At 52.6% G+C, this 12,807-nt stretch overlaps 1 protein-coding gene across 6 annotated transcripts in view; it reads right to left on the bottom strand.

Moving 5' to 3' along the window:
- DEUP1 (deuterosome assembly protein 1) overlaps positions 1-12,589 on the bottom strand; it is an 80,200-nt gene extending 67,611 nt beyond the window's left edge. For 3 of the 6 annotated variants that reach the window (XM_048842732.2, XM_048842715.2, XM_048842756.2), the window contains exons 1-2: positions 12,291-12,570; positions 6,215-6,284 (exon numbers count right to left, since the gene is read on the bottom strand). In XM_048842732.2, coding sequence (XP_048698689.1) covers positions 6,215-6,258 — 44 coding nt within the window. In that variant the 5' untranslated portion in view covers positions 6,259-6,284; positions 12,291-12,570. Of the gene's footprint in view, positions 1-6,214; positions 6,285-12,290 lie in introns of those variants that run through there. The other 3 variants (XM_048842724.2, XM_048842740.2, XM_048842749.2) reach the window with 3 other exon arrangements.
- Between the last annotated feature and the right edge of the window lie 218 nt (positions 12,590-12,807).

Here is a 12,807-nt window from a genome sequence, read left to right as displayed (position 1 = left end):
AACAGAGTTGCATGCACAGAGGTTGGTGCTGTCCTTTGTTTCCTTAGTGTCCCAAACAGCCTGAACCTGATATGCTCTTGGACTCAAGGAGAGAGTCATGATGTCATCACTGCTGTCTACCTCCCTTTTGTACAAATCTGACTGAATCTTTGAAACCTTCCTCTGCTCTTGCATACACTGACAAAATGGCTCAAATTGCCATATGCAATGCTGCCCTAGCTCAGGGCACTGCTCCTTTAGTCGCGCATGCTTTTTCCAAAAGTAAATGCATTTCAATATGGGTATGATATCCTGGCCACCTGTTCTCCTTTACTGTTTGTCGCATCTCATATACTTCTTGGGGTATTGTGCCTTCTAGGGTTTTCATCATGTCTTTTGTGGCTTCTACTGCAAACCCCATATTTAAGCATCTATGTAATATGACAGGTTTCAGAGTAGCAGCCGTGGTTTTTTTTTATAGTTTGTATTCACAAAAGAAAAGGAGTACTTGTGGCACCTTAGAGACTAACAAATTTATTTGAGCATAAGCTTTCGTGAGACTGCTGAATTGGAATTAATTTGTAAATTGGATACAATTAACTTAGGCTTGAATAGAGACTGGGAGTGGATGGGTCATTACACAAAGTAAAACTATTTCCCTCTCCACCCCCAACTGCTGCAACTGCTGCTGGGAGTAGTGTGACCACAATTAAAGAAAGATGTTGAAAAACTGGAGAGGGTTCAGAGAATAGCCAAAAGAAGTATTAAAGGATTAGAAAACCTGCCTTATAGGGATAGATTTAATCTATGTAGTTTAAAAAGAGAAGGTTAAGGGGTGACTTGATTACAGTCTATAAGTAATTACATGGGGACAAATATTTACTAATGGGCTCTTCAATCTAGTAGAGAAAGGTATACAGGATCCCATGGCTGGGAGTTGAAGCTAAACAAATTCAGACTGAAAATAAGGTGTACATTTTTTACAGTGAGCATGATTAACCCTTGGAACAATTTACCAAGAGTCATGGTGGATTCTCCATCACTGACAAATTTTTAAATCAAGATTGGATATTTTTCAAAAAGATATGCTCTGGGATTATTTTGGGGAAGTTCTATGGCAGAGGTGGGCAAACTTTTTGGCCCGAGGGCCACATCTGGGTATGGAAATTGTATGGTGGTCCATGAATGCTCATGAAATTGGGGGGCGGAGGGCGGGAGGGCTCCGGCTGGGGGTGCAGGCTCTGGAATGGGGATGAGGGGTTGCGGGTCCAGGAGGGTTCTCCAGGCTGGGACCTAGGGGTTCGGAGGGCGGGAGGGGGATCAGGGCTGAGGCAGGGGACTGGGGCATGGGAGGGGGCAGGGTAGCAGGCTTACCTCAAGCATTTCCAAGAAACAGTGCTGCCCTGTCCACAGGCACTGCCCCTGCAGCTCGAATTGGCAGCAGTTCCCAGCCAATGGGAGCTGCGGGGGTAGCATGCTGAGCCCTCTGGTTGCCCCTATGCGTAGAAGCCAGAGGGGGGACGTGCCGCTGCTTCTGGGAGCCGTGCGGAGTCAGGCAAGACCCCGACCCCGCTCCCCGGCTGGAGCGCCAGAGCAGGGCAAGCCCTGGACTCTGCTTCCTGGTGGGAGCTCAAGGGCCAGATTAAAACGTCTGGAGGACTGGATGTGGCCCCCGGGCCGTAGTTTGCTCACCCCTGTTCTATGGCCTGTGTTATACAGGAGGAAAGAGAAGATGATCACTATTGTCCCTTCTGCCTTGAATCTATGAATCTATAATTGAGATGCCCCCCCCTTACTGAAAACTTCCTGTGCCAACAATCTCTGTAGGATAAAGCTATGAGCTGTTTAGATTCAGCAACTCAGCTGAACCCATATAGTGTGGTATCACATAGAGAGAGAGGCTGTGAGGTAACCAGGGCAAAACACATTTAAATTATGCAGTAAATTCCACATCAGTAAATTGATGTAATTTACATGATGACCGAATGGAAGGGAGGGGCTGCACCAGAAAAAGCAAATAGTGTTTATGTGTAGGTTGTTTACTTTATTCTGCTTAAATCCCATCTTTCCACACCCTCCGTGTGTAATTTTTCATCAGGCTTCTGTACTAAATCTTCCAACAAAAATGACAGCTTTGGATAGTGGTTTGTACTGTGGACAACTTTCCACTATGAATACCAATTCAGCTTTCTACATAAACCACAAAATATCTTTCATATTGTAACAACTTTTGGGTCAGAATTGGGTCAGAATTAGATTAGCAAACTTTAACTATGTCACCCTCTCTTTTGAATCCCTTCACTACTTCATTCTTCTCTATTGTATAAAACATAAGCTTCTTGTCTTCACTTTCAGGTCTTTCATGACCTATCCCTACCTTACCTATCATCTCTCATTTAGTAAAATCAGAACTTTGTTAGACTTCCTTACACTCCACTACACACTCTTCCCCCATTTTTCTGTTCTCTTTTTATTACTTATCCCCACCAATACCAGGGGGGCATCCTACTAACGTAGATTGAAATAATGCAAGGAAATCAGATCCTGTCATGTACTGCAATAAATTTATGTTTTATTATTGATATATTCTTCTGAGTTATACATACTTGATTCATTTTTTTCTCATATATATATATATTATATATATATACACATAAAAATAGTGTACACTGTGTAATTTTTTTTTTAAGTTCAGATAACTGAGATAAGGGGAAAGATGAAACGTAACCGAGTGGAGCACAGAAACGTAAACTGGCAGAAGAAAAGAAGCAAAAAACTAGTGAAATTTTCCAAAATCTTCCAAAGCTGACATCATTTTTCAAAGCGAATCCATCAAAAGCAACATCTTCTCTCAGCAGCACAGACATCGTTCCAAAACCTGTAGGTGTTTCAGAGACTGACCCTTCTTCTATTGGTGAAACAAACACCATTCCAGAACATGTGGATGTGTCTGAGACTGTAACTGATCATCCTACTGCTGGTGGTAAAACAGACATTGTTCTAGAAGGTGTGGATGTGTCAGAGACTGAATCTGCTCATGCTGTAAATAACAGGAGAAAGGATCCCGGTATGTGGGTTGATTTCAGTACTGATGATGTAGCTTACTGGATAGATCATGGACCAAATGACTGTCAACACCACACTGGGCCATTTGAGAAATCACGTCGGACTTTTACCAATGGCAAACAAACAAGATATGTCCACAAAAAATATTTTTCGGCATGAAAGCAAATGGTGAGAAATGCACTCGAGAATGGCTACTGTATTCACCATCAACAGGGTCCGTGAACTGTTTTGTTGCACATAAACCTTCAACATCCCGGTTTGCTGCAAATGGATTTAGTGACTAGCGGAATACTGTTTTAATTGAACAACATGAAAATAGCACTACTCACAGAGATTCAGTGTTGACATACTTAAATCAAAGACTGGGCTTTGGATTGACACAAAAATTGGAAGAACAAATTAAAGGGCAACATGTCTTGCAGTGTGTTATAGATGTTATTCAAACATTAGCTGAACGTGGTCTGCCTTTCCGGGGATCAAATGACACATTTGGATAATTGCAGAATGGAAATTTCTTGGGATTGTTGGAGCTTGTGGCTCAGTTTGATCCATTTTTAAAAGGCCATATCTCAAAATATGGGAATGCTGGCAAAGGTAACCCATCATACTTATCCAAGACAATATGTGATCAATTTATTGGTCTGATGAGTGACAAAGTTTGTTCAGCTATTGTGGATGAAATAAGTACTGCTGGGTACTTCAGTTTATCTGTCGACTCTACACCTGATCTTTCACATATTGATCAATTGAGTATTGTACTAAGATATGTGTCTCCCACAGAGGGAAAACCAGTTGAACGATTTATAACATTCCTCAATTTGAAAAGCCGCACTGGTGAAGAAATGGCAAATCAAGTACTGCATTATCTGTGCCAAGTTTGCAAAATAGATTTCTCAAAGTGCAGAGGTCAACCTTATGACAACGCTGCCAACACGTCAGGGCGTCATCAAGGAATGCAGAAGAAGCTTTTAGAACAGAACAAATATGCCATATTCATACCATGTGCTGCACACTCTCTCAATCTTGTTGGCCGCGGTGCTGTTGATTGTTGTTCAGTGGCAGTAAGTTTTTTCTCAACAGTCCAGTTACTTTATACATTTTTCTAGGTCTCAGCACACCGATGGGAAGTTCTTAAAACATATTTGGGCAACGATCGTGTGTTGAAATCTCTTTCTAATTCTCGCTGGGAGGCACATGCAGTGGCAACAAGTGTAATTCTGGAGTCCTACTCAAAGATTGTGGATGCATTAGAAAGTAGAGCTGAAGACCAATCACAAAAGGGAAAAACTGTACAAGAGGCAGAAAACATTGCAAACAAGATGCAAGAACTAGAATTTGTATTCATGTTGACCATGTAGAATGAAATTTTACAACACTTTTACCACACAAGTCAAGCTCTCCAAGAAAAAGAATTGGATTTGAAAACATGTGCAGACCTCTGTCAATCATTAGCAGACCACTTGTACACTTTGAGGAATGATTTCGAAAGATTTGAAGATATATCAAAAGATATCTTGCCTGATACTAACTACAAAGAAGCCCAGTCCCACAAGCGAATCAGAAAAAAACAAGCAAATGATAGCTGGGCAACAGAAACAGCATTGAATCCTAGAGACAAATTTCATGTATCTACTTACTACGCTATAACTGATATACTTGAAGCTCATATGAAGAGGAGAGGTGATGTGTACAAAGAAGTATCAAGTAGATTTTCTTTTCTAAACGATATGGACTTATCGGATGAACAAAATTCACAAGGTTCCCAGAAGCTAGTTGACTCATACCCTGTTGACTTGAACACGAATCTCTGTGGAGAAGTATGGCAGTTCCACTGTTATATGCAAGCAAAGTTTAATGGAACAGGAAAAATGAAATTCAGTCCCATTGATCTTCATGAAGAGGGAATACAATGTGTATTTCCAAATGTAGAGATCGTACTACATATTTTTCTAACATTGATGATTACTAACTGCTCTGCAGAACGCTCTTTTTCTCAAAGAATAAAAAACCCTCAGAGAATAACAATGTGTCAGGACAGAACTTGATTCACTTTCCCTATTGTGTATGGAAGTGGACATGCTTCGTCAAGTCAGCTTCGATGAATTTATCCAGAATTTTGCAATCAGAAAATCTAGAAAGAAGCTATTTTAATTTCAGCATACATGTAAGTTTTATGTCATTTCAAAAAATAAAATTTTATTTTATGTTATAGCATTGTTTTTATTTTGAATTACATATGGGGGGGCACCATAATCTTTTCAGTGCTTAGGACCTCGAAAGGTCTTAATCCGGCCCTGAGCAGAGGTATGTGGCACTGGTGGAAAAGAGTAAAAGGATGCTTTACGACCCCCTGCTCCCTTCTAGCAGTGAGCAGGATGGGCCATTGTCTGGCTATATGTATGCGGACTTGTATTTGAAGCTGATAAATGTCTCATTAATGTGTACATATGTAGGGCTAGATTCTGCCACCCTTATGTTTATTAGTACAGTGCTTTGCAACAAGTTGCATTGATTTAAATGATACTATTTGTGTCAGTAACTAATTAAGAGGTTCACAATCTGGCCCGTGTTTATATGTCTTCTTTAGAAAGGTTGTATATTGAGATTACAGATGAAATTATGGTATTTATTTTGTGTCAGAGTTAAGACTGTTCTGTTGTGATAAAAATGCATTTCTTAATACTTGATAAAACTAACGTACTTATGTTTATTATGTAGGCAACCTAAGATTAATTATATCTTTAACTTTTAATTTCCTTGCTTTTAAGAGCTTGGGTTTTGTAAATGATGTGATAGGTATCTATACTACTGTTGCTTAGCAACTTTAACTGTTTTTTTTTTTTAAAAACAATTTAAAGAAAATACTTAGGGATTCCAAAAATAGCTTACACATCTTTCTTTTGTCCATATAAATTAAAATAGTTTTAAAATTTTAAATAAATGACAGACAGGCATCAGATTATTAAAATTACCATGGAGTGAGCTGTACTGCCCTACCTAATAGTGACTACTACTTCTCCATAATATACATAGAAAAACCAATGAAGAGTATGGGAGAAGAATTATCTTAAAACTTTACTACCTTATCTTCTACATCTTTAAAAAAACAAAAAACAAAAATTCAATTCCATTAAGGGCTCCAACCCCCAAAACAGAAGTCAGTGCTTACCCAACCACAAATTGTTCCTGCAACACTTGCAATTTCTGCTCCATTTCCCCCTCCAGATTGTTCTTTTAAACTGTCAAAAGAAAACAATGAAATAAAATAATTTAGACTCTTATGTGTATACTTATAAAGCCATTCACTACATGTGGAGTGTTTCAACTTTTTTTAAATTTTGTAACTTTTCAATTGCAAATACCCCACACATCCTGAATTGTGGAGTAGCTCTGTGGAATAGCTCACAGTGAGTATGACTGTAATAGCAGGAGAGTGGGGTGGGAGGAGGTATTGTTTCATGGTCTCTGTGTATATATAATGTCTTCTGCAGTTTCCACAGTATGCATCCGATGAAGTGAGCTGTAGCTCACAAAAGATTATGCTCAAATAAATTGGTTAGTCGCTAAGGTGCCACAAGTACTCCTTTTCTTTTTGGAGTGAGTGTGAAATTTAGGCTTGGCACAGTCCTAGCTCTGCAGCAATGAGTTGGAGAAGTCCTGACACTTGGGTTCAGAGTAGGGCTGTCAAGCAATTAAAAAATTAATTGTGATTAATTGCATAATTAATCACGCTGTTAAACAATAATAGAATACCATTTATTTACATATTTTTGGATGTTTTCCACATTTTCAAATATATTGATTTCAATTTCAACACAGAATACGAAGTGTACATTGCTCACTTTATATTTTTTATAAATATTTGAACTGTAAAAATAAATAGTATTTTTCAATTCACTTAATACAAGTACTGTAGTGCAATCTCTTTATCATGAAAGTTGAACTTACAAATGTAGAATTATGCACAAAAAATAACTGCATTCAAAAATAAAACAATGTCAAACTTTAGAGCCTACAAGTCCACTCAGTCCTACTTCTTCTTCAGCCAATTGCTCAGACAAACAAGTTTGCTTATATGTGCAGGAGACAATGCTGCCCGCTTCTTGTTTACAATGTCACCTGAAAGTGAGAACAGGCGTTCGCATGGCACTGTTGTAGCCAGCATTGCAAGATATTTATGTGCCAGATGCGCTAAAGATTCATATGTTCCTTCATGCTTCAAACACCATTCCAGAGGACATGCATCCATGTTGATGATGGGTTCCGCTCAATAACAATCCAAAGCAGTGCAGACTGACACATGTTCATTTTCATCATCTGAGTCAGATGCCACCAGCAGAAAGCTGATTTTCTTTTTTGGTGGTTTGGGTTCTGTAGTTTCTGCATTGAGTGTTGATCTTTTAAGACTTCTGAAAGCATGCTCCACAGCTCATCCCTCTCAGACTTTGGAAGGCACTTCAGATTCTTAAATCTTGGGTCGAGTGCTAGACCTATCTTTAGAAATCTCACATTGATACCTTCTTTACATTTTGTCAAATCTGCCGTGAAAGTGTTCTTAAAACGAACAACATGCTGGATCATCATCCGAGACTGTTATAACATGACATATATGGCAGAATGCAGGTAAAACACAGAGCAGGATACATACAATTCTCCCCCAGGGAATTCAGTCACAAATTTAATTAAAACTTTATTTTTGTTACAAACATCATCAGCATGGAAGCATGTCCTCTGGAATGGTGGCCAAAGCATGACGGGGCATACGAATGTTTAGCATATCTGGCATGTAAATACCTTGCAATGTTGGCTACAAAAGTGCCATGGGAACGCCTGTTCTCACTTTCAGGTGACATTGTAAATAAGAAGCGGATAACATTGTCTCCCATAAATGTAAACAAACTTGTTTGTCTTAGCGATTGGCTGAACAAGAAGTAGGACTGTGTGGACTTGTAGGCTCTAAAGTTTTATATTGTTTTGTTTTTGAGTACAGTTATGTAACAAAAAAAAGGTACATTTGTAAATTGCATTTTCATGATAAAGAGATTGCATTACAGTACTTGTATGAGGTGAATTGAAAAATACTATTTCTTTTATCATTTTTACAGTGCAAATATTTAATAAATTTAAATTGGTATTCTATTGTTTAACAGTACGATTAAAACTGTGATTAATCATGATTAATTATTTGAATTAATCGTGTGAGTTAACTGCAATTAATTGACAGCCCTAGTTCAGAGCATCCCTGGATTCACAGGATACTCTGATTCACACAGGCTCTGGCTCTATGATGGAGAGCCGGAAAGATCATGAACGTTACACTAATGTTGAAAAGAAACTCCGGACTCTTGGTGGTAGTACTTGGAGTGGGTGCAAAACCTGAATTCAGAGAAGCCCTGAATTCATGGTGGTGGCAGCAGCATGACAATAGGGTTTTGGACAGCCTCATCTTTGTGGAGTGAAGGACAAGACACAGGAAAAGTAACACTGGGGTGTGGAGTTGACCCAGCACTTTGGTAAAGGTGGATCAAAGGAGGAGTGAAAACAGGGTGTAGAGCAGCTCCAGTTGGAGTGAACGTGTCACTGGGGTGCAGAGCAGCCAAGCTCCTTGGCTCTGCAGAGGCACATCAGACTATACACTATATGTAGAGCACCACTGACTCTGAGGGACCAGGTACCAGTCAGAGTAAGGCTGACACAAGGCATGTGAGCAGGAACATGGCTCTGTGGTGGCAGAGACCGGTCAGAGTGAGGCTGACACTGGCATGGGGGTGGGAGGGCAGCCCCAGCTCTGCAGGTGCAGGGACCAATCAGGGTGTGGCTGGCACTGGTACAGGAGGAGGGCAGCCCCGGCTCAGTGTGGGCAGGGACCAGTCGGGGTGATGCTGAACTTGGCATAGGAGGAGGGCAGCCCCGGCTCAGTGTGGGCAGAGACCAGTCGGGGTGATGCTGAACTTGGCATAGGAGGAGGGCAGTCCCGGCTCAGTGGGGGCAGGGACCAGTCGGGGTGATGCTGAACTTGGCATAGGAGGAGGGCAGTCCCGGCTCAGTGGGGGCAGGGACCAGTCGGGGTGAGGCTGGCACTGGTACAGGGAGGCAGGGACCTGTCGGGGTGTCACTGACACTGGCGGGGGGGCAGAAACCAATTGGGGTGAGGCTGGCAGTGGCACGGGGGGCAGGGACCTGTCAGGGTGTCGCTGGCACTGGCACGAGGGCAGGGACCTGGTTCTCTGGGAGCAGGGAGCAGTCGGGGGAGGCCGGCGCGGGCAAGGGAGGGAGGGAGCAGTCGGGGGGAGGCCGGCACGGGGCGGGGAGCAGTCGGGGGGAGGCCGGCGCGGGCACGGGAGGGAGGGAGCAGTCGGGGGGAGGCCGGCACGGGGCGGGGGGCAGGGAGCAGTCGGGGGAGGCCGGCGCTGGCACGGGGCGGGGGGCAGGGAGCAGTCGGGGGGAGGCCGGCGCGGGCACGGGGCGGGGGGCAGGGAGCAGTCGGGGGAGGCCGGCGCTGGCACGGGGCGGGGGGCAGGGAGCAGTCGGGGGGAGGCCGGCGCGGGCACGGGGAGGGGGGCAGGGAGCAGTCGGGGGAGGCCGGCGCGGGCACGGGGCGGGGGGCAGGGAGCAGTCGGGGGGAGGCCGGCGCGGGCACGGGGCGGGGGGCAGGGAGCAGTCGGGGGGAGGCCGGCACGGGGCGGGGGGCAGGGAGCAGTCGGGGGAGGCCGGCGCGGGCACGGGGCGGGGGGCAGGGAGCAGTCGGGGGAGGCTGGCACGGGGCGGGGCAGGGAGCAGTCGGGGGGAGGCCGGCGCGGGCACGGGGGGGGCAGGGAGCAGTCGGGGGGAGGCCGGCGCGGGCACGGGGCGGGGGGCAGGGAGCAGTCGGGGGGAGGCCGGCGCAGGCACAGGGAGGGGGGCAGGGAGCAGTCGGGGGAGGCCGGCGCGGGCACGGGGCGGGGGGCTGGGAGCAGTCGGGGGAGGCCGGTGCGGGCACGGGGCGGGGGGCTGGGAGCAGTCGGGGGAGGCCGGCGCGGGCACGGGGCGGGGGGCAGGGAGCAGTCGGGGGAGGCCGGCGCGGGCACGGGGAGGGGGCAGGGAGCAGTCGGGGGAGGCCGGCGCGGGCACGGGGCAGGGAGCAGTCGGGGGGAGGCCGGCGCGGGCACGGGGCGGGGGGCAGGGAGCAGTCGGGGGAGGCCGGCGCTGGCACGGGGGGGGGCAGGGAGCAGTCGGGGGGAGGCCGGCGCGGGGGCGGGGGGCAGGGAGCAGTCGGGGGAGGCCGGCGCGGGCACGGGGCGGGGGGCAGGGAGCAGTCGGGGGAGGCCGGCGCGGGCACGGGGAGGGGGGGTTGGGAGCAGTCGGGGGGAGGCCGGCGCGGGGGCGGGGGGCAGGGAGCAGTCGGGGGAGGCCGGCGCGGGCACGGGGAGGGGGGCTGGGAGCAGTCGGGGGGAGGCCGGCGCGGGCACGGGGAGGGGGGCTGGGAGCAGTCGGGGGGAGGCCGGCGCGGGCACGGGGCAGGGAGCAGTCGGGGGAGGCCGGCGCGGGCACGGGGCGGGGGGCAGGGAGCCGTCGGGGGAGGCCGGCGCGGGCACGGGGCGGGGGGCAGGGAGCAGTCGGGGGAGGCCGGCGCGGGCACGGAGCGGGGGGCAGGGAGCAGTCGGGGGAGGCCGGCGCGGGCACGGGGGGGGGCAGGGAGCAGTCGGGGGGAGGCCGGCGCGGGGGCGGGGGCGGGGGGCAGGGAGCAGTCGGGGGAGGCCGGCGCGGGCACGGGGCGGGGGGCAGGGAGCAGTCGGGGGGAGGCCGGCGCGGGCACGGGGAGGGGGGCTGGGAGCAGTCGGGGGGAGGCCGGCGCGGGCACGGGGCGGGGGGCAGGGAGCAGTCGGGGGAGGCCGGCGCGGGCACGGGGAGGGGGGCAGGGAGCAGTCGGGGGAGGCCGGCGCGGGCACGGGGCGGGGGGCAGGGAGCCGTCGGGGGAGGCCGGCGCGGGCACGGGGCGGGGGGCAGGGAGCAGTCGGGGGAGGCCGGCGCGGGCACGGGGCGGGGGGCTGGGAGCAGTCGGGGGAGGCCGGCGCGGGCACGGGGCGGGGGGCAGGGAGCAGTCGGGGGAGGCCGGCGCGGGCACGGGGAGGGGGGCAGGGAGCAGTCGGGGGAGGCCGGCGCGGGCACGGGGCGGGGGGCAGGGAGCCGTCGGGGGAGGCCGGCGCGGGCACGGGGCGGGGGGCAGGGAGCAGTCGGGGGAGGCCGGCGCGGGCACGGGGCGGGGGGCAGGGAGCAGTCGGGGGAGGCCGGCGCGGGCACGGGGCGGGGGGCTGGGAGCAGTCGGGGGAGGCCGGCGCGGGCACGGGGAGGGGGCAGGGAGCAGTCGGGGGAGGCCGGCGCGGGGGGCAGGGAGCAGTCGGGGGAGGCCGGCGCGGGCACGGGGCGGGGGGCAGGGAGCAGTCGGGGGAGGCCGGCGCGGGCACGGGGAGGGGGGCTGGGAGCAGTCGGGGGAGGCCGGCGCGGGGGGCAGGGAGCAGTCGGGGGGAGGCCGGCGCGGGCACGGGGCGGGGGGCAGGGAGCAGTCGGGGGAGGCCGGCGCGGGCACGGGGAGGGGGGCTGGGAGCAGTCGGGGGAGGCCGGCGCGGGCACGGGGCGGGGGGCCGGGAGCAGTCGGGGGGAGGCCGGCGCGGGCACGGGGCGGGGGGCAGGGAGCAGTCGGGGGAGGCCGGCGCGGGCACGGGGCGGGGGGCCGGGAGCAGTCGGGGGGAGGCCGGCGCGGGGGCGGGGGGCAGGGAGCAGTCGGGGGAGGCCGGCGCGGGCACGGGGCGGGGGGCAGGGAGCAGTCGGGGGAGGCCGGCGCGGGCACGGGGAGGGGGGCTGGGAGCAGTCGGGGGAGGCCGGCGCGGGGGCGGGGGCAGGGAGCAGTCGGGGGAGGCCGGCACGGGGGCAGGGAGCAGTCGGGGGAGGCCGGCGCGGGCACGGGGAGGGGGGCTGGGAGCAGTCGGGGGAGGCCGGCGCGGGGGCGGGGGCAGGGAGCAGTCGGGGGAGGCCGGCGCGGGCACGGGGCGGGGGGCCGGGAGCAGTCGGGGGAGGCCGGCGCGGGCACGGGGCGGGGGGCCGGGAGCAGTCGGGGGAGGCCGGCGCGGGCACGGGGCGGGGGGCAGGGAGCAGTCGGGGGAGGCCGGCGCGGGCACGGGGGCAGGGAGCAGTCGGGGGAGGCCGGCGCGGGGACGGGGAGGGGGCAGAGCCCTGGCTCTGGGGAACACCCCTCGGGGGACGCTCACGCCGGGTGGGAGCTGGCGGTGGCGCCGCCTCCAGACCCCAGGGCTGTGGCGGCTGCTCAGCTTCCGACGCCTCGCGGCAGGATCCCTCCGCTCTCGCAGCTCCCCAGGGCGGACGCAGGCAGCTCCCGGCCTGGCTGCCGCTCTGCTCCTGCGGGCGGGCGCGACCCCCGATCCCCAGCACCCGAGAGTCCGCCCCGGCTGCCGCCTTCCCGCACCTCGCGGCGGTTGCTGGACGGGCCCGGCGGCTTCCCCCGTTACCAGGGCAACGCGAAAGGCCACCGGGCGGAGGCGCGGTGTGGGGGGCGCGGGCTGAGGGGCGGGGCGGGGCTGAGGAAAGGAGCTGGGGCGGGGCCGGGCAAAGGATCAGGCTCAGGGTCTGCGACCAGGGGAGTTGTGGGGACAGGGCGGTGAGGGGACAGAGCAGGGTGGGGATGTGACAGGGTTGGGGAGGGGACAGCGAATGGGGCAGAGTGGGAGGGGGGGGAGGCACTGACAGCGTTGGGGAGGGGAGGGGGCA

This window comes from Caretta caretta, chromosome 1, assembly GCF_965140235.1.
Source record: "Caretta caretta isolate rCarCar2 chromosome 1, rCarCar1.hap1, whole genome shotgun sequence".
Classification (NCBI taxonomy): Eukaryota; Metazoa; Chordata; order Testudines; family Cheloniidae; genus Caretta; species Caretta caretta.
The sequence above is the reverse complement of the archived record's forward strand: the minus strand, read 5'-3'. Positions and strand labels throughout refer to the sequence as shown.